Genomic DNA, 22,430 nt, shown 5'->3' with positions numbered 1-22,430 from the left:
TTTTGCGTTACAAACGCATGGAAAAGGAAAGCAGGTGGGAGCTGCTTCTTGCAGCATGCCTCCATTGTCGCACTGTTCACGTGAACAGTTTTTTTTTGTTTTGAAAAACAAGTGCAGTTAATTGATTTCACTCGCACTGTTCACGTGAACGTGAAGAATAATTTTTTTTTTGTTTTTTTAAAAAATTAGTTTAAGGTGAATTAAATTTATTCATACTGTAATCTCAATTTTATTCCTGATAATATTTTATCTAATTTTATTGCACGCTCAAAAAATCATGGAAACTGTAGTTCTTGTCGGATGAATTTTGTATGTAATGGAATTGTAGATAATTTCATGGAACAATAAAATTTTTTTATATATAAATTATGATTTATTTCATGATGTAATAGCAATAGTTAAATCTACAATATTTAAATTAAAAACCATAAATATTAATATGTATTTTTTAAAATTATTTTATAACCTCAATTTCAAAAGCATTCTTAACCAAACACAATAAACTACTTTTTGTTCAACCTCAATTTTAATCACAGTTTTAACCAAACACCTATTTTTTCAAACCAACCTCAACTAAAAGTACTTTTTATAAAACAATTTTTTTCAAACCACAACCACAACAGCTATCGCAATACCAAACACACTAACTGTCATATAAAATTCCAGTTTTATCTCAAATATTCGTATGAATAAATATTTAGTTTTAATGCATGCAATTCAAACCCTTTCATGTCATCCCTTCTCAAATGGGTCATAATCTGCTTTTCTTTTATTATACTTTTCTTTCTTTCTTTATTAAGAACATGTTTAATATAAAGGTTATAGAAGTTGAAAACTACCCTTGTATCAATTAAATTTGTTTCTTTTATTTTTAGAAAGAGATTAGATTTTAAAAGAGGTAATTGTTACTCTTCAAGTGGGCCTGTTTGGGATTAAATTTTAATCTCCAAGCTAGGATTTAACCTCCCAACTTTATTATTATTATTATTATTTCTTTCTATAATATATTTTTACATCAAAACACATAATTAAATAATTTCTATTCTTTCATCTTCGATCATTTTTTATATTAATTATTTTCTTTTTATTTACATCAACAATTAATCTATTGATACAATTGTTTTTAAAAAGGCAACAATCTCGGTTGGGCTATAACCAACTCAACCAAGAATGGCTCTTCATTTTTCTCATGTGGTCTCAGGTTCGATTCCTATGATTGCTAATATGATGACCACTGGAGGCTTACATGGTCGTTAACTTTAGGGCCCATGGGATTAGTCAAGGTGCGTGCAAGCTGTCTTGGATACCCACGTTAATAAAAAAAAAAGAAAAAGAATGGCTCTTCATTTTCTGTGTTTTTTTTTTATGGTTTCTATCCTTGACATTTTTTTTGAGATATGAAGATTTAATAATGTTTTAGATCTTGATTGTTGGTCAATTTGATAAGGTATTGATTTAATTTGTGGCATTAAGATACAATTACAAAAGTAAGGACCAAATAAAAAACAAAAAAACCAAGGTGACCAATCTTAAATTCACATAAAAAGTTATCTTTAGTCGTTATATTCTACATTGAATTTGTTTTAGGTTTCTTAGTTTTGGAAATTTAGTTTTTGGTGTAAAACTTTATTTTATTTATGTTTTAACTTTGAGTTTAAGAGATGAGAAAAAAAATCACTAAAAAATAAGAGAAAAGAGAAAAAGTTGTTAGTTGGCAATGTACTGACATTATAAAAAATTCTTCTTAGTGTCAATGATTTTTATTTGATGAAAGCAGTTCAATGAAGATGTTTTTTACCTTTTATCTTATAAAAAAATGGGTTGAGAAAGATTTTATATATATATATACTAATGTAGAGGTGTTTTAAATTAAAACAATTAGTTTATTGAGATTCTAAAGGTGTTCATTAGATATTATTTGTTGAAAATAAATAGAAAAGTTTTTGACTTCTCTAATAATAATAATAATAAATAGCGGATGACATGTCATTCACCTTTTGATCCAAGTAAAAAGAAGAGGTCATGCACGTGCTCGACCTTTCAATCTCAAACTCCTATCTTTTTTTAATGGATCATACATGTTGGCTCGCCCAAACCTTAACATCTAGCTTTATTTTGGCCTTTAATTTTATACCCCTTCAATTTAAGTTTATTTTTATTAAAATAAATAAATAAATAAATTAAAAATATATTTGGAATATTATTTTATTAAATACCATTCAATCTTTATTTTATTTTTGAATAAGATTATATCACGTTTTTTTATAATTTAGTAAGCATTCTTTTTATATAATAACCCTTAATGATATTTTTTTTGTGAAATATTATTTAGTCCTTTCTTGTGAAGGTCTATTTTTAGTATCCTATAATTAAATAAAAAACAAATTCTTAAAAAAAATTATTCAACCCAACAAAGTTTATGACTCAAGTCCTAAGTTAAATTGGGTTGTTCTAGACTGATTCTAAATATTATCATCTCAATATTTTAAAAAAAAGTGAAACAAAAACATATTGACAATATTTTTTAGTCAGATCAAGGTTTTACTGGGTTGACGAACTCATATTTGAACCCGTCAAGTCAAACAAGTTACACCAAAACAACTTCAACTCAGTTTAATTTGAAACCTGGACCAAACAAAATGCCACATCTAGGGCCAAGTTAAATTAATAAAAAGAGGTGGAGATATCCTAGCAAATTATTTTGTTTTGATATAATTTGAATCATTACTTTTTCAAAAGAAGTATTTACATATAATCAAATAAAAAAAATTGATTAGCTTCATAAGACATGAGATCATGTTTTTTTATTTGCATTTTTTTCTTAAAAATAACTTTTCTTGGTTTAAAAAAAACATTAAAGTCTATATATATATTTTTACATTAAAAATAGATTTTGATACTATCCGCAACGAAGAGCGGTAGGTAGTCTAAGGCCGTGTTTGCGCACCTCGTTAACAATTGCTGAATCTTCAAATTTTCAGCACTCGATGACCATAGCCTGATAACCTATAATATTCAGATATTAATTTGTGGGAGGAAGAACACTCAGTAGATAGTAGAGGCCCAATGTTGGCTTTATATTTATCGACGACCATAGCCTGATCCATAGAAAGCCCATTACATGAATATGACTGGCGTTGTTGGAGTGGGCCGCAAATTGGACTCCTATTTTAATGCTCCTTCATGGGTGTTGAGGAGTTTTCATAAAAATAAAAAAAAACAAAATTCTTTTTAGATTAAATTTGTTTTAATAATATTATATGTTGATATTAAAAATAAATTTTAAAAAATAAAAAATTATTATTTTAATTTAATTTAAAAAAAATATTTTAAAAAATAAAACAATTATATCTCAAGTTACCATCTCAAATACCTCAAGTTCCTATCTCAAATTTCTCAGATTATTATTTTAGGAGGGATTGAAAATGTAGTAATAATTATTTTTTAAAATATTTTTTATTTTAAAATATATTAAAATAATATATTTTTTAAAAAAATATCTTTAATATTAATATATTAAAACGATCTTAAACAAAAAAAATTATTTTTTTTAAATAAAATAAAATTTAATTTTTTTCAAAACATTTTAAAACATAAAAATAAACTATCTCTTAATAATTTCTTTTTATTAACATAAATTTTCAGTATATATTTTAACTAATCTCATAAATTTTAAAATTAATAACCATATCCGATTATCCTGATATTTATAAACTAAAACCGATAATCTCGGAGACCAAATCACATAATAGTGTCGGTGACTACATGTCCACGGTCCACAACTTCTGTAAGGAAAACGACAATGATAAGCTGCTGCACATTTCATCACCCATCACTTGTCTTGTCGTTTTGAAGTGAATTAATATTGGAATCATATGCTTTAATTAATTTCTTGACTTTTTCAATATTGTGGACCCAAACAACAAATTTTGTGTACTTATCTTGTCGTCACAGACGAAACGTACGGCTCTTGACAGCTAATACCATCCATGAATTACTCGAACTCCATAGTAATAAATCATGTGATTCCATCTTGACTTTTCGGCTTTGAGTATGTTCTTGAGCGATGACTAGATTCCGTCTTCGCGCATGGCTTAATTTGGTTCTTTGCAGAGTGAATGGTGGACTATTAGACAAAAAAAAGAAGAAAGAAAAAGGGTAGAGCATGTTTAGAACAAATTATTTAGCCAAACTCAAGATTGAAAATTTGGGCTAAGCTCTTGGTTTCTTCGATTGGTAGCGCGCAGAATATTATTTTGGGTTTTCTGAGTTCTTAGTTTTGGAGCTGCTGCTGCTGCTGATACATATCTTTCTGTCACTAGAGATTTGAAAAGGAAACATATACCAAACTTGGAGCAACTTGGGAAGAAGAAATATGTGCTGCTTACAGTATTTCAGTGCACACACAATTTCCATCAGAGAGTTTTCAGGTGGTAGATGATTAATATATATTTTGGCATGGCTGCTCCCATCTGTCACTAATTAAGAACTGATGGCTCAGATCTGGAAATTAGGTCAGATTCCCTATGAACTACTGAGGTGATAGGCTGGTGTCTTTGTCCTCCATATCAAAAGCATAAAAGAGCAAATTGGATAACATCGATCCTTCAAACTTAAAAAGCTCAACCAGTAGACAGGAGAACATGTCTAGATGCGTTTAGATCTTTGCCAGCGAATGCCACTCATGCAAAAATATACCAACTTTATTTTTTATTTTTTTAAAAAAACTAACATAACAGATGACACCCTTTTGAAAAGTTTTTTTTTAAAAATATTATAGTTTCTTCATAATTGTTTTTCTAATCACGGTTATTATGTATACATCAACACAATTTTTTATTTTCAAGACCACCGCTCATAGGAGAAAAAAACCTCTAAAATTAAATATATAGTAGTTGTAATTTAATGGTAAAAACTTGGGATAAAAAGATTTATTTCTCATGTGATTTTAGATTCGAGTCTTGTGATTACTAATATGATGACCATTAGAGGCTTACATGGTCGTTAACTTCAGGACCCGTGAGATTAGTCGAAGTGCGTGCAAGCTGACCCGAACACCCATATTAATAAAAAAAAACTCTAAAATTTAAAAAACCCGAGAAAAAACAACTTTTAAATCATCTAAAACACTTTTCGATCCTTCATCAAAACACTATAATTATCTTCCCATTATCTCCACAAGTATTTCTATATAGAATTGCATGTTATATATGTTCAAGGTCGTATCAAGCATTGGAAGAATATCTTCGAATTGCATGTTGTATATGCTCCAGGTCGTATCAAGCACTGAAAGAATATCTTAGAATAGACTAATCTTCACTAGGTTTATTGAATGCAAGCAATAAGCTATATATTGACATTTTCATTAAAAAAATAACCTAGCTAGAAGATGTATATAACCCGACAATTTGCCAGAAAATATAGTGAAAGATCCAAGGTTCTGTTGTGAAATTGAATGGGAAGTGTTTTTTTTCCTTCTTGATAAAGGAAATGGAAGTCTTTAATTTCTTAAGAGGCAGGTGTATGATCTAATTTTATAAGGCAAAGTTGGAGTCTGATAATATAGGGCAAAGTTGCCTTCTATATATTCCATGAACCATCTATAGCCAATATTAGTCCACACAAATGACTTGTCTTGGTGCATGAAATCTGTAAGAGGGGCAATAATTTGATCCAGACCCGATGATTTCCTTTATATCTTAATTAAATAACAGTAATTAATTAAGAAGCAATAAAATTGTTTATTTGATTTTCTTTGGTTCATAATAAGATGAGAAGAGCACAGCTCCATCGACCTTAAAACTCGTCCTCTCCTCCTTGTTTGATCCTGAAACAAATGAGTACAAGGGGATGAAATGCCCAGTACTATTGGTCATTGATCATATAATTTCAGTTGTGTATAAAATATTCTTGATTGTGCATGATTTCGTCTCCAAAAAGGTGGTTTAAAAATAATATAAAATGAACTCCAAATAATAATTAAAATTATTAATTTTCTAATGTCATTATAATGCAGCTCTATACGTTGGAGTTTGAAAAAAACTAAATAGAAGTGCGAATATTCGACGATTGGCTAATCAAACATCAATGAACTGTTTGATGATGTGGTTAAGGTCTAGGGTTTTTTTTTAATGGCAAGACACACAGTAGTGTGACTGCAAAATGATAATTCCATGCATGTGGGAATATTCGTCAACGAGGCATACATACGAAGAAAGACCAACAGTAATTCAATGCCTTATCAGTAGCTAATCTTTCTTCTTTCAAGAAAAGATTTTGTGTTTAAGATTTCGAGTCAGGAATTCATAGCAATCGATCATCTCTGGTCTGAGAAATATTAGCTGCCGAAATAAGATGCAGTAGGTTCCTTTACTGAGGTAGCTCCCAACGCCTCAGATTTCGCCTCTATAGAATCTGACAACGCAAACCCCATCATCATACCAGTGTCCCATGTCTTCTAACAAGAAAGATAGAACATAATTGGAAAGGAATCTTAAGATCAGTATAGTACTGGTACAATCCAAAGATCTGTCCAGAAACGAATCAGATCACCAGTGCCAAATTGAATCTGACAAGAGTTCAAAGAGCAGCTGACAAGCTTCTTGACCGCCGATAATACGTGTGATTTCGTCCCAGATCACCAACAAAATGAGGGATGCCGGCATTCACCGAAAAGGGATAATACTTCTACCGTATAAACTGTTCCCATCCTGAATTACGATCGAGCCACTCATTGTCCATAACCACTTGAAGAGAATGGCTTTATTCTCTTAATTTTCCACACTTCCACTGCATAGAAAACCGCCTCTGCAAGAGTTTCGAGCTAGCCTCAAAACCACACCGACTAGATTTTGAAGCTAGATATAAATTAGAGAGGAGGGTTGGCAAAAACAGGCATGATCACAAGACAAAGTCTACCACCCAATGATAAAGACTTTCTCTTCCAAGATTGAAACCAAGCCTTGGATCTTCTAAATAACTGGTCTCCAAGTAGACAATCTTCTAGGACTTGCACCAATAGCTAGGAAAGCCCAAGGTATTTAGGCTGGTAAGGAATCTGGTTTGCATGTTAAAACATCCGTCATACCCGCCGTATGGACATCATCTAAGTTGATAGATACCGATCAGTGAATTCAAATTAAACAGAGAGACCTTCAGCCACCGAATTACAGAGGAAAGGGAGAGAGGGTCACCACTGCCGTTTTGGACAATGGAATGTTAATTTGCCTTATTCCTTGATATTACACTTTAGCCACTAACACTGGAAAAGCTTACTTCTAAATGATGATTTTTCACCGAAGGGCCTCCTCATGTCAACTCTCATTTTCTCGGACTTCATTCATTTTTTTTTTCATTTCACTGTGGCACCAAACTCAAGCGCACTAGTGGATTGCTATAATTAACTTGCCCCAGTCTGGTCCCTCTTAGGACAAGCACAAAGGATCAGGCTTTTTTTTACTTTTTTTGTTTTTGGTCTTTGATTTTTTAGGATTTCATGTTTCAGTTATAAACTATGTTTGTTTTAGACGAGAAAGAAAGTGAACGGTCTTCCTCATTCTAGCAATGAAAAAGGGCAATCATATTGTCAATGGGTTCACCTTCCATAGAGGGGTTCAATGCAAATAGAATTTCCTTATGAAAATGTTGAGAAAAGTATATTGCTACTCATAAAGTTTGTTTATTTGGTTGAATTTTAGTTTTTTAGGGTCATTTTAGCTTTTCTAGAGTTTAAAATGGGTTTATTGAGGTTTCTAAAATATTTTATTTGAATATTTTTAGATAAAAAAATAAAAAATAAAGTTTTTAAAATAAAAAAATCAGACCCTAATTTTTCAACCATAAAAGTGACAAAAAAAAAAAATAGAAGCCAACACATCACCACCTGTTATTTTAAAAACATTTGTTAGGCAACATGTCATCCTTGTTCCAAAAGAAAAAAAGTCCCGGATCTAGGTTTTAGGTTTCAGGTTTTAATCGGGTTGTCCGAGTCAATTTTAATTTTTTTAAAAAATTAAAACGACATCGTTTTAGTAAAAACAAAAAAGTCAATGGGTTGCAATCGAATTTTTGACCGGGTCAACCCATCTGGTCACCTCGGGTCAACCGAGTCCCGGATCGATCCGCCAGGCCTGGCTGGGTTTAAAAACAATGCCATTAGGCATCCAACTTATTTTTCAAGGACCTAGCATACTTTGTCTTTTTTTTTTATATATATTCTTTTTAATTATTTTTTTATGATAATATTATTAATTACTTTATGAATAATTATGCATTAATTTGATAGGTAAAATATTTAAAATAATTTTTTTATTAATATTTAATAAGAATAAAATATGTATATTTTTTATTTTTTAATATATAATATTTTTCAAAATTTTTAATACCAATTTATGATTTTTTAATTTTGTAATTGAAACTTGCTTTCACAATCATAATAGGTTTTTATATAAAAACAATACATCTTATTAAAAAAATTAAATAAAGAAGAAATCCATGAATAATAAAATTAGTTTTTGATTAAAGATAGGCGTTTTTTCTTTTTAGTTCAAATCATTATAATTTTATAAATATTTTTTCATATTATTGTTGCTTTTTATTTAATAAACTATGACGCTAATAAGAAAATTATTTTTTTGTCAAGATAAAAAATACATGAACCAGAAAAAAACTGAAAAAAAATCTTTCTCAATAATTTTATTAATTATTTCTCTTACAAAAATATATTTTTATTATTGTATAATTAAATAAAAAATAAATTCAAAAAATGTCTGCGCTACAGTGTGTGGACATTATCACAATTGATTAAATATCAGCAGGGTAAGTTTAGCTCCTTTCTTCATTTGCATTGATAGGATTATACCAATAAATAAAAGTTTATTTTACAAGATTTCTCTTCACACTTGTAGAAAAGCTTATTTCTCTATACTCATTCTCTCATATCCTAATAATAGTTAATGTTTTTATACTAAGAAACTTTAAGGTAATTGGAGGATGAAATGTTATTTATGATGTTATATAAGATGTAGATTTTAAAGTGAAATGTAGGTCAAATTCGCATCAAATTAACTTTGATGAAGAATCAAACACGTGAGAAATATCATTTGATATTTTGTAGGTGTTATTTTTTAAAGTATTTTTTACTTTGAAATATATTAAAATAATATATATATATATATATATATATATATATATATATTAAAATTTACTTTTAATATCAGCATATCAAAATAATCTAAAAATATCAAAAATACTAAATTAAAACAAAAAAATAATATATATTTTTAAGGTAGTGTTGGGTATTATAACAGTGGTTATTTTTTAAAGTGTTTTTCGCTTGAAAATACATCAAAATAATATATATTTTTTATTTTTTAAAATTATGTTTTCACATCAGCATATCAAAACGATCCAAAATTATATAAAAAAATTAATTTAATTTTTAAATTTTAAAAAATATTTTTTGAAAACAAAAACAAACATAATCCAAAGGTTAATGTTTTTGTTGTTGAAACCGCATTTCGTGAATTTTTGAAAAACAAAATTGAAATAATATTTTAAAAAATTGAAATTAATTTTTTTGTTTTCTAAATTATTTTAATATAAAAAATAATTTTAAAAAATAAAAAAAATATATATGTATATATATATTTAAATAAAAATATTTTAAAAAATAACTCCAAGGAATCCACTTCCTAAATGATTGTGCTGTTTTCAATTTTTTTTTTTTTTGAGAATTGATTATTTCACCTTGCTAATAATTAATGTATTGACAGATAATACAGAGCAGAGTCACTGTTATATATAGCTTCCTGATTCCTTTTTTCCTGTTAGAAAGGTGACTGCTCTCTCCCTCTCACACAGTATATTACCTCCTCGCAGTAAAGTCGATGGCAAAAGGCCAAAAAAGTCACCATCTTAACAAGAAAAAGGAATCATGAAGCTGTATATAATAGCGACTGCTCATATTGTCTGTCAGTCCATTAATTACTTGTATGCACATGTGATCTGTTAAAAATTAATATAATATTATTTTTTAAAATTTCTCCATTATTTTATAATATAAAATTAAAAGAATTGTTTTAAAAAATAACACAATTCAGAAATTTTTTCTTGAGAGAATGACATAAATTAAAAATATATTTAGAAATTAACACAGTTTAAACACAACTATGCTTCTAAATATTTATTTTGTACATGACTTTTATTCTCAATATCAACAGTTTTTTAGTCAAAACCAAAAGTTATTTCTATTGCAAAACAATTAACCTCAACAAAAATTAAATCAAAATTTTATGAAGATTCAATGGTAAAAAAATAAGATTTAAGATTTAATGGCAAACGCTTTTGACATAGTCAGTACCATTAGAAAGATCTCGACATGACGATTCTAACTACACATTGAAAGACCACCAAACAAGGTCATAATTAACTCTAAATTAACCCCGAATAAAACTCCTAATTAACTATTAACTTGTTCATTGGTGTTACAAGAAGTGGTTAGAATCGTCTCGTCGAGATCTTTTTAACGATATCAGACGTGTCAAAAATAATGTGTCCTCGGTGATCTATTTTTTTTTTCTTTCACCATTTGTCTCTTTTGTCACATCAACTTATCTCATTGCTATATTTTTTTGCCATTAGATCTTGAAGTTTATCTTTTAACCATTGAATATTTATAAATTTTTGGATTGATTTTTGTTGAGATTAATTATTTTGCATGAAAAATGCTTTTTTGTTTTGACTGAACAACCCATATTAGAAATAATGGTTGTCTACAAAAATAATATTGAGAATAGCGGTTGTGTACAAAACCAATATTTAAAAATGCAGTTATGTTTAAATTGTGTTATTTCACAAATATTTTTTTAAATTATGTTATTCTACCAAAACTTTTTCGAAGCTTTGCTAGAATGGTAAAAGATCCCAATTAAAATGACTTCTTACATAATATAAAACCTTAATAATTAATAGGGATTCAAATGTCATCAAAAAGTTTAGAGTTTCACTATAGATAAAGGTATAAAAACGCCATGGATCGCAATAGTGTTATGGATTTTTTTGTCACTCAAACTATTTTCTCTTTAATTTTATCCTTTTAAATTTAGTTGGTTTATAATTAGACATGATAGTTTACTTCAGGTGCCTTCATATGAGGTTCTCTCGAAGTCAAAGAAAAATTTTCCACTCAGTTAATGCTCGATTTAGTAAACTAAGATTTAATTTTATTAATTTAGAATAATTGAATCTTTAAAGACTGAATGTGAAACTAAAATAAATATTAAGAGACTAAATTGAATAGAAAGGAAAAACATGGTTGGCACATGTAGTACACGAGAGTGTGAGAAGGCCCGCTATATTTGAATGGCACGTGTAGTAGCCACAGACATTCGAACACGACCACCGACTCTCTTTAAAATAATAAAGTGTGCTGTAATTTGTTTTTAAATGTCAAAATTGGTCTTTATTTTTTTAATTTAATTTTTTTTTCAAGTTGCATCCTTAAATATTAGGTTGGTTAAGAATTGAGATTCTTAGTTTTTATTGGTTTGCTTTATATGAGGTTAACTCGATATCATGATTTATGTCATAAATGTAGTATTTATTTTAATTGATTTTTTTTTTCAATTTCATCATTCAACATTGGGTTAGTTAAGAGTTGGACTTCGTGATTTTTCTTATCTGCTTTATACAAGGTTATCTCAGTATCATGACCAAAGTCGAAGGTTTAACAAGTTCGCTCGAGTTGACTTGGATTTTTTTTTGTTACCTTTTGTTTTTTTTTTCAAATTCAACCTTCAACTTTGGTTTGGTTGGGAATTGAGAAATTAGACTTCGTGATTTTTTTCTATTTACTTTTTATAAGCTTATTCAGTCTTATAATCTGGATTGTGGGTTTGACAACTGACTCGGGTTGACTCAGATTTTTTTTTCAAATTTTTTCTTTGACATTAGGTTGGGGGGAATTGGGTTTTATTTTTTTGTTCAATTTGCTTTATATGGGGTTATCCTATTTTCATAACTACGATTGCAAGTTTTGGAGGTTATTTCGAGTTGACTTAGGTCGTTTTTTTTTTAAAATCGATTTTTTTGTCCAGTTTTGTCCTTCAACATTTTATTAATTTAAAATTGGGCTTCATTATTTGTTTCAATTTGTTTTCTATGAGATTATCACTGTCTCATGATGTGGATCGTGAATTTGACAAATTATCCTAACTTAGCATGAGTCAATTTAATATATTGTTGTCTTGGTATTTTTTTAAAAAAATATATTATTATATCATTCAATGTGCATCAAATTTTAAATTCATGATAAAAAAAATAATTACTAGAAAATATGTTAGAAATGCCTGGACTTTTTCATGTTTAGTAAAGAAATTTACGTGAATCACGTCACCAATCTAGTAATTTTTTTTATTATTATTATATTATAAATATTTATTAAATAATACAAGTTCAAGTCTAATTAACAGATTTCAATTAAACGAATATATTAAATAGTAATAAAAAAATATTTTTAAAACCTTACTTAACATTTAATATTTTAAGTTCGATTCTCTGATATAATTCAATCTGCTTGACAAGACATTTGACATTGTATATTCAACCTAACATTTTGAATTTTTGCTTGGTCTCAACTGTCGATTTAGCTTAAAAACTCAAAGATAAAAATAAAATATAATTAAGTTGCTTCCGACTTCCATAAAGGCGATGCAAGTTGGGGATATTAAACTGCCAGTTTAGTCCAATTTTTAATCCCCAACTTGTGTTGGTTTACTTCTAAAGTTGGTCTAATTATGATTTAATTGTGTGCTAAATTAATTACTAAAGTTGCTTCTCAAATTAAGCCAAAGGACACATCAAATTGATGGCATGGATAGCTAAATAAAGTGATTAGAAAAGAGAAGAAAGCACTGAACAAGCTCATGGGGTCTCGCTAGCCTTCTGTCGATCAAAAACTAAAGAATTAATAGTTTTGCTAATTAGGGTTTCGATTTCCTCGTCATCCATGACCTAACATGTTCTTGACGACCTTTATCGACAAATTTAGCATCTCAAATTCAATGTTTTTATATGAAAACCATTGTTGAGCAGGTCACTTTCAAAAAGGCTGTGTGGGTGTTTGTATATATTAAAAAACGCTTGAAAAGTTTTGCATTCTCCAGCCAACTTAACTTGGTGGTTTAAATAATCACACGGTTCAATGAGCTTGTTTGATATTGATATTATAGTTGTTTTTTAAATATGTTTTACTTAAAAATATATTAAAATAATATATAATCTTTTAAAATTTATTTTTAATATTAACCTGTCAAAACACAAATATATTAAAAATTAATACTATTTTCACGAGGTTAATAAAGTGTATATGTGTACGCGCGCACAAATCGTAGCATTCCAACAAGAAGTAGAAGAAGTTGGAAGATAGGAAATCCTGAGTGGTAGCTCAACCGGTCAGGTCTTGAATTTGTTCCTCAATGGTCACGAGTTCGAGTCTTCTTGGGACCACTGGATATGCTTATATGATTATTAACTTCAAGGCCCGTAGGATTAGTTGAAGTACATGCAAGCTGACTTGAACACCAACATTAATATAAATAAAAAATTAGAAGATAGGGTGAGAAGTGATACAGATTGTAACATGAAAAAAAACCATAGTCTCATCCTGCAAAGAACTCGAACACAAATGTACAAATACATTCTAGTCATAAAATGTTATAATTATGCAAACAAGTCCTTAGAACGAGAAATTTTACTTTTTTTTTCTTATGTTCTTGCCTCGACAATCTTCAAAGAATTACTGAAAGCAGTGAGTTATAAGTATAGATTAATTCCTTAATTTGAAAAAAATACACAATCACATGATTATTTATTCAATCTAAAAACTGGTCATTAAGAACATGTTTTTTTTATATTAAATTCATGTGATGAAAATTAATCTAACCAATCAAGAAAATGAGTGGTCATTAGTCAATAACCTTGTAGTAATAGGCAACTAAATCTGACCAAATAACAACTTGGCGAATCTAAAGATTTATTGTGATTAAAAATAAGGTGAAGGATGCCCCACGCGCTTAGCTCATTTTCTTTTTTTGGACGTTTTCCGATATGAATATGAAATTAATTTATCTTTTTTTTTTTTTTCAAAATGACAATTCTAATACTTTCCTCGTGAGGAAAACTGTTCTGTAGAGTGTTAATTGGCTATTCGCCATGGATCACGATCATCAATCTGAAGCCGTCCATTCAGATGGATGAAAAACTCAAATAATATGAACAAGTTAAGGCACAGGGAATTAATTATATATCCAATACAATATTTATATCAATATAAAATTAAAATCTATTATTTTAAGAATTACAAGATAATAATTTCATTATAAATACATATATTTTTTTAATTATTATTAACCCCTACACCTAAAAATTTATCATTTCTGCTTAAAATCTAAAAAAAATATTTTTATTATTACTTTTTGCTTAAAATCTTTTAAAATCTATTTATGAAAATTAATGGTTCAATCTTAATACAAAGATAGAGATCAAAATTATGAATTATTTAAATTGATAATTGTAAAAATATCAATTTAACTTTGTTATGTTTATATTTTTGTCTGGAAAATTTCATATCAAGAAGTAACTTCCTATTAGTTACTTATTGGAATTTACTTTGAAGAAAAAGATAAATACAAGTGGAAAAGACTCTAAAATCCATGTCTCATAAAAATAATAAAAATATTTTTATATAGTATTTCTTTCTTTCTTTTATTTTTATTTATTTATTTCTATAAAATAGATTTTACTAATTAACTGATAAGATGTCACTAAAATACCATAAAATTTTTAGTCTTTATCTTATTTGTTTTATTTTTTAGTGGAACACAAATTTATCTAAAAATATCCCAAAGACACTAATTTTTATCTTTATCTTTATAATTAAATATATTTTTATTTCTCGTGTCTTTGTTTTTATTTATAAAAAAGCAACAAAACAATACTATAAGAACACAATTAAATTATTTAAGTTTAAGTTTTTATATATTAATATCGTATATTTAGATATTTGTTTCGGAAGGGTATACCTTGTAATTACTATATTTTTTAAAACAGCAAATAAATAAATAAATCTTCCGCGCTGTAAATTCATGTTTAGCACGGCATGTATGAGTGATTATGCTATCAATGTCCAAACAACATTAGAACTATGATAAACGAATGAAACCATGCATACAACTTAGGAACAATATATTTTAGTAGGAAGTATTTAATATATATTATGGTAATAATTGTTTTTTTAAAATATTTTTTATTTAAAAATATATAAAATAATATTTTTTTTATTTTTTAAAAATCTATTTTTAATATTAAAATATTAAAATGATCAAAATAATATTAATTTAAAAAAATAATGTTTTTTAAAAATATAGGGACACTGTAAAAATAAAACAAATGTCGTACATGAATATAGAGGCCGTAGCCTAGTCTCATGCACAAGGACACCAATCTCAAACCTTCCACATGCACTGATGACCCCACATGGAAGTCCGACCCCAGACAGATGGTCAAAAGTGAATGTACCCTTATCTTGTAAGGCAATGACCTATCATGCATATCCTCTTTTTTAAACACGTGTACAAATACCTGTCTGTCTTTCCATGCGAGGAAGCATTAATTAATATATATATATATATATATATATATATAACTGCATGAAAGGGTGGTTTTAAACAGTGTAAATTAAATAAATAAAAATAAAACGGAACGATGGTTTTAAATAGCGTAAAATATTATAACTATAAACTCATTTCTAATGTGAATTGTAATAGTAAAATAATAAACTAACAAAAACAAGTAGCTTGGTTATTGAAGATAATGTATTTTTTTTTACAGTAAAATAATTTATTTATTCTTAAAAACAAAAATATTAAACTGGTGTCTAAGGATTATTTCGACTCTTTATTGTTTAAAGCACAATAAAATAACTTAATTATTTTTAAATTCAAAAATTCTTTAATTGACATCACATAATTTTTTTGTATTTTTCATCATGATTTTTTTTTGTTATAATCATGTAAGCTGAGAGGTAAATTAATATTTTAATAGATATAAAATAATATTTAAAAATGAATAGTACTCGATGCGTGTGATGTACGCACTAACATGTAGGATGTTATTACCGAAGTTTGTAATCACACGCCACAGTCTATCAGTGTTGACAACACATGAACCCCATGCATCAACATTGTCATCTTTGATTCTAGTTGGTTCGTGTATAATTCATGCCGCTCTATAAGGTAAATTTCAAAATCCAATGAATTTTAAGCAATTTTTAGTATATTATTGAATTTTTGTGATAATATATTTGTTAGTGTTGATGATGTTTAATCGATTATGTATTATCATGAATGATTATGAAAATTAAAAATGTTGGGTTCAAACCAATGTGTGACAACCCCGTGGTATAATGCTGATGAAAAATTTATTTTTAAGGTGAAATAAGGTTGAAATCAATACCCCACTATGGACCGGGTTAGAAGGATCAAGATTGATTTTAGTTTATCTGAGATGTAATGGTTTAGTTCTGGTGTTGAGATTTTTATGTGTGAATGTTTGTGTTGATGTTTGCTTGCTTTTAATGAGTTTGTGTCAATAAATAATGGATAAATTATTTTTATATATAAAATGTTAATTTTGTTTTTTTGTGTGCATATATATAAATAACAAAGAATATTACATTATTTATGTATTTATATGTTAATTGTTTCTATTATTCACCGAGCAACCCAAGATAGAATGGTTTCGATGTCGGGCCATGCCCTTGGAATTTTTCTTAGCAGGTAATAAATTCAATTAATACATTATCCTTTTAAGATGTGATTCTAAACTCTTTTTATGTGTTAGTTATTTTTACTTACCATTCATAATCTGATAGACAATTAGGCAGGGTAAACCAGTGCTTGAAGACCTACTAAGATGCATGACTATGCATAATCCAAAACAGTGGAATTCTTGGCTTACCTTAGCTCAATAGTTGCACAATTCTAGCTACATCTCTATGATCAAAATGAGCTCTTTCCTGGATATTCACCTCCTAATACTGAAATTGTGTTACCTGAGAAGACTTTTGTAGAAGCTGTGGAGGATATGTTACAAAAGAGGTTTGAAATGGATTTCAATCTTCAGCGATAACTAGATATGGCTAGAATCAGTATGAAGCAAATAGCTGATAAAGGAAGGACGAAAATTGAATTCATGGTGGGAGATTGAGTGTTTCTCAAGTTGCAGCCATGTGAGCAGACAACTGCAGCTTTGAGGAGGAATATAAAACTGAACCCGAGATATTTTAGTTCTTATAAGATTATTCAGAGAATTGGGACAGTGGCTTATAAACTTCTCTTGCCTAAAATGAGTGCAAATACATCTGGTGTTTCATGTTTCATTGCAAAAATAATATAAAAAAAAGATTGGTGTAAATGTTGTGGTTTCTTCTAAATTTCTAGTAACTGATGAACTTAGAAAGGTTAAGGTGAATCCTGTAACAGTTTTGGACAGGAAAATCATGAGGAAATGAAATATAACGATTACATTTGGATTGATTGAGTGGTAAAATATGTTTAAAGAAGACTCAACTTGAGAAAACCTTGAAGAACTTCAGCTACAATTTCCAGATTTTGATGTCAATTCATGAGGACAAGAATTACTTATGCAGGGAGGAATTGCCAAGACTACTAGTTCAACTTACTCCCCACTGTGTAAGTTGAATTACTCAATTCCAGATTTTAACTATCACTTTTTAATTGCTAACAGTAATTTCCACCAAGATTATTAGCTTCCTTATTAAACTTGAATACTTCATCTTCTCTGTTTTACCCACGTTCCATAACAATTTCAATCAAGAATTTGTTTGGAAACCAATTGAATAAAAAAAAAGATTGTTTGTGCTTAGATAACTAGTTAAAAAGTTGGATACCTTTTGGTATTTGTATCAATTTTTCAAGTCAATTTACATATTAGTTGAGAGAAACTATCCTCCATAAATAATTTCAAAAACACATTCTTACAGCGATCAATACAGTAGCTTTTTAGTACTAACTTCAAAGTTAAAAAGGATTAGATTTTCTTAAACACCGGAGTCACCCTTGAAATTTGGTATTACTAATGATGATTTTCTGTCGGAGTAAGCATGTGCAAGATAGACAGATAGATAGATGCTAGTCATGGCGATATAATTTTACTTGACAGTAATTACGTTTAGTCATGAGTTATGACAGATAAGTGCAAGAAGACTATCTGGACAGCCTGCAACAAGAAGCCGACAAAATGCAGAGAGCATCTTCCATTAACTTTAATTAATTATGTTAGCATAAGAGTATGTATGCGGTCATCTAAGATTTTCGTAGTAAATTCTTTTTTCAGTAAGAATTCTGAATAATGAATTTGGTCTCACAAACTGTTCTTGACTCCACCAAAGACATATGTGTGAATTAATGAGCCCTTTCTACAGTAAAAGCTCCAAAACTTGCAATAAATATCCAGAGTTTACACATGAAAGTTCCAAGTTGAAAGCTGAAACTCACGTGTAACAGCAGCATTACCCATTACACACCAGCAGCTGATCTGTACAGCCTGCAACAAGAAGCCAACAAGAGTCATAGACCCCACAGTTTTCTGTGCAATGTGTACCGTACCTATAATATCATCATCAACCCTACACCCTCCTGTAACTCCATGTTTTCCTTTATAAATACCCTCCTCCTAACCCTACAACAACAGCCTCCATCACTTGCTTTGCTCACTAAACCTGTTCTGTTTTTCGTTGTCTTTGCGAAAGTTTTATTAGATTTGCTCATTCTTGTATGGCAGTGAGTTTACTTGCACGTGAGATATCTGACCTCTGCTTAGGCAAGCCTGCTTTGAGGTCTCTCTCACTCACCACAACGATAACTGAAGTTCTATTTGCTCTTAAAAACTCTGATGATAACTTCTTAAGTGTATGGAGTTGTGAGCACACAGCAAAAACTAATAAAGACTACAGAGGCAATTGTGAAGAGGATGGCTGTGATGTTGGTGAGTGTAAATGTGTGGGTAAAGTTTCCATGGTGGATGTAATATGCTATCTTTGCAAAGACGAGAACTTGTTGTCCCCTTCTGATGCTTTGAAAGCACCTGTTTCTGTTCTCTTGCCTGAGATTCCTGGAATGGTTGTTCACGTGGAACCAACTTCAAGGTATTGAGAATTGTGCTTTTTGGAGTTTTACCATGTTTCGTCAATTTCTTCAAATTTCCAGCTTTTCTTTTTCTGTTTTTATTGGTGTTCTTATCTGGGTTTTTATTGATTTTTCAGTTTAACTTTCTTTATGGGAGTTCCCAAGCTATTTATTGTTTGCTCAAAGGCAAGCTTGGTAATAATCCCTTTAGTCTAAAATTTATAATTTTCTTTCATTATTTCTGTCAGTTACTTCATTAGTCAAGATCATTTCTTGATCAGGTTTATGTAACAATTTAAGACTTGTTCTTAACCATAAATCTATCCCAATTTGATTTATAGAATCAGGATGTTTTGGTATCAAATATGATCCTCCCCCCTTCCCTGTTTTTTTCTTACACAATAGGCAGCAATTTGAACGCCAATAGTTTAGTCGCTACACGGATTTGAGATTGTGTTCTGTTTCTTGCAGCTCCACTAATAATCACCAGCTTTTTTTTTTTTTGTCTTTCAGCTTATTGGACGCAATTGATCTCATCCTCCAAGGAGCCAAGAATCTAGTTGTGCCAATAAAGACCAGATATAGCTCCAGTTCAAGAAGAAAACAGCACCAAAAACTCTCAATCACCAGCCCCACCATCCACAATGGCCGGGAATTCTGTTGGCTAACACAGGAAGACATAATCAGATTCTTCCTCGGCTCCATTGGCCTCTTTGCTCCACTTCCAGCTCTCTCTATTGACACACTTGGCATTATAAGCACTGATTATCTTACTATCGATTACCACTCCCCTGCTATCTCAGAACTTGAAGCCATTTCTGGTTCTCTAGCAGACGAGAATTCCGTTGCAATCATTGACAGTGATGGCATCTTAATTGGGGAGCTCTCTCCATTCACTCTAGCCTGCTGTGATGAGAGTGTTGCAGCTGCAATCACTACCCTTTCATCCGGGGACTTGATGGCCTACATTGATTGTGGAGGACCCCCAGACGACCTTGTCAATTTGGTCATGACGAGGCTTAAAGGGAGAGGCCTAGAAGCAATGCTGCAAGAATTCACCAATTCTAGTTGTTACTCAACTACTAGCTCATGTCATTCACGGTCTTCATCGTCATCATCTGATGAGGAGTCAGGGAGCAGCACCCCATTTAGTGCGCTGCAGAGACCAGGAAAGTACAGCAGGTCCATGAGTTACTCAGCCAGGATGGTGAGGAGGGCAGAGGCAATAGTTTGTCATCCCAAGAGTTCACTTGTGGCTGTGATGATTCAAGCAATTGCTCATAGATTGAATTATGTGTGGGTCATAGAGGATGACTGTAGCTTGGTTGGGATTGTCAGATTTTGTGATGTGTTGAAAGTTTTCAGGGAAAGTATAGAAGATATGGCCTAAAAAGATGGGGAGCTTTTTCTTCCTTCTTTTTTTTTCTGATGGCTTTATCGTTAACGCTGATCTGGTGAGATTAGATCAAGGAAATAAGTGGTAGGAAAACTGAAGGAGGAGTTTGGAACCCTTTTTGATACGAGGAGAGTTGGTCTTTGATTGTATAGTTTGTATGTGTTTTCTTTTTACTGGTGGGGTTTTGAATCTTCTGTGCCTTTTCTACTTTTAATTATTGAAGCAGAACAGCAGGTGCAGGCAGATTTGACATGATGCTCCTTTTTTGTTTAATCATCAAGTGTTTGCCTCGTGGATCATGATTTTGTTGAAGATTATGTCATGTGTGTTGATGTTAATTCATAGTTTAAGTGAAGTGAAATGGCATGGACTCAAATCCCAATGACTCAGAATTGCGTTTTAAATCGTCTTTTTAAAAATTTAAAAATTTTATTTTTTATTTTTTATTTTTTATGTGATGATGTAAAAAATAATTTTTTTAAAATAAAAAAAATATTATAAATAAAAAACATTTTAAACAATAATTGTTATTATAATCTCAAAAATACCTTAAAAGGGTGGGTGAGTGTGTTTTTCTTTATTTTGATCCATTTTTTTTCCTTTGGTTATTGAATTTTTTTAAAATTTTTTTTGTCTTTATATGATGTGTTTACGGGGATTTAGAATTGATAATTTATTTTAACTTGTTTTTTATATGGTTATTGTGGTATCAAAAAAATATCTCAATATTAAATTAGTATTAAAAAAATATCTCAGCATCGCAGAATGATCTATTTTTTTTTTAAAAGTTCAGTTAAATAAAAACTATTTTTTAAAAAAAACTAAGTTATTAAACTTTAATCTAGTTTGCGAGTGTGGCAAGGTAACTCTAGTTGCCCCGGTTTGCTGGTTTAGCGAGGTACTTTTTTTCCCCTAATTGGACTTGAATATGTGATCGTCTATTTTTTTTATCATATAATTAAGAAAAATAGTTTTAGAAAAAAAACATGTTATTATATTTTAGAAAGTTCATGGGTCTGTTGACGAGTTTTGCAAATTTAACTTTTTTATTTTTTAATTTTATCCTTCAATATTAGGCTAATTGAAAATTGAGTTTTATAATTTATTTCGTTTTTCTTTCTATGAGATTATCATAGTCTTAAGAAAAAGTCTCAGTATTGGTTTTGATGCTCGATTTTGCGATCATCTATTTTTGTTTTCATAAAGTTAAATAAACAATAGTTTAGAAAAAATAAGTTATTAATCTCAATGAAGTCCATTACTCGGTTTGGAGGTTTGATGTGTTAACTTGGGTTACCCGATTCACTGGTTTAGCGGGTTTACCCATCAAACCTGATAAGTTTTTTTTTTTAGTTTTTGGTCCTTTAATATTTCTAATTTTTTTTATTTCACTTTTCTTTAATATTGGATTGGTTGAGAAATGAAATTCATGGTTTATTTTTTTTTCTCTATTTTCTATGATCTCAGATAAACATTTTTTTTAGTGTTGGTGCTCGATTTTGTAAGTATATGATTTTATCATAAAATTAAAATGAAAATAATTTGCAAAAATAACGAAGTTATTAAACTCATTGAAATTCATGATTTGGGTTGTAGAGTGATCGAAGTCAATTCAATTTGACATTATTTTAATATTAAAAAATAAATAATTAAAAATCGAGCTAGATAAGTTAGGTTATAAGTTTTTAAGATCGAACCATTTAATTAGATTTAATAATATTATAAAAAAATTCTATACTTGTAACACGTGGAATGTAATAGTTCCTATCTATAGCTAGTGGGTTTGATTAGGTGTGCTCAATACTCAACACAGCTGGAATATGTTTCAA

At 29.4% G+C, this 22,430-nt stretch overlaps 1 protein-coding gene across 1 annotated transcript; it reads left to right on the top strand.

Annotated features, from left to right (window-relative positions):
- The first annotated feature begins 18,685 nt into the window (after positions 1-18,685).
- LOC7460835 (CBS domain-containing protein CBSX5) lies at positions 18,686-20,918 on the top strand. The gene is made up of 2 exons (XM_024611763.2): positions 18,686-19,225; positions 19,719-20,918. Exons 1-2 carry the CDS (start codon positions 18,855-18,857, stop codon positions 20,593-20,595), a joined length of 1,248 nt encoding a protein of 415 aa, XP_024467531.1. The 5' UTR covers positions 18,686-18,854; the 3' UTR covers positions 20,596-20,918.
- Positions 20,919-22,430: the final 1,512 nt, after the last annotated feature.

The sequence above is a fragment of the Populus trichocarpa genome, chromosome 11 (genome assembly GCF_000002775.5).
Source record: "Populus trichocarpa isolate Nisqually-1 chromosome 11, P.trichocarpa_v4.1, whole genome shotgun sequence".
Classification (NCBI taxonomy): Eukaryota; Viridiplantae; Streptophyta; class Magnoliopsida; order Malpighiales; family Salicaceae; genus Populus; species Populus trichocarpa.
The sequence above is the reverse complement of the archived record's forward strand: the minus strand, read 5'-3'. Positions and strand labels throughout refer to the sequence as shown.

What these genes read in the sequence shown, in the direction of transcription:
- LOC7460835 (XM_024611763.2), top strand. Translation starts at nt 18,855, where the DNA reads ATGGCAGTGAGTTTACTTGCACGTGAGATATCTGACCTCTGCTTAGGC. An exon ending in CACGTGGAACCAACTTCAAG is followed by an intron (nt 19,226 to 19,718) that starts GTATTGAGAATT and finishes TTTGTCTTTCAG; the next exon opens with CTTATTGGACGCAATTGATC.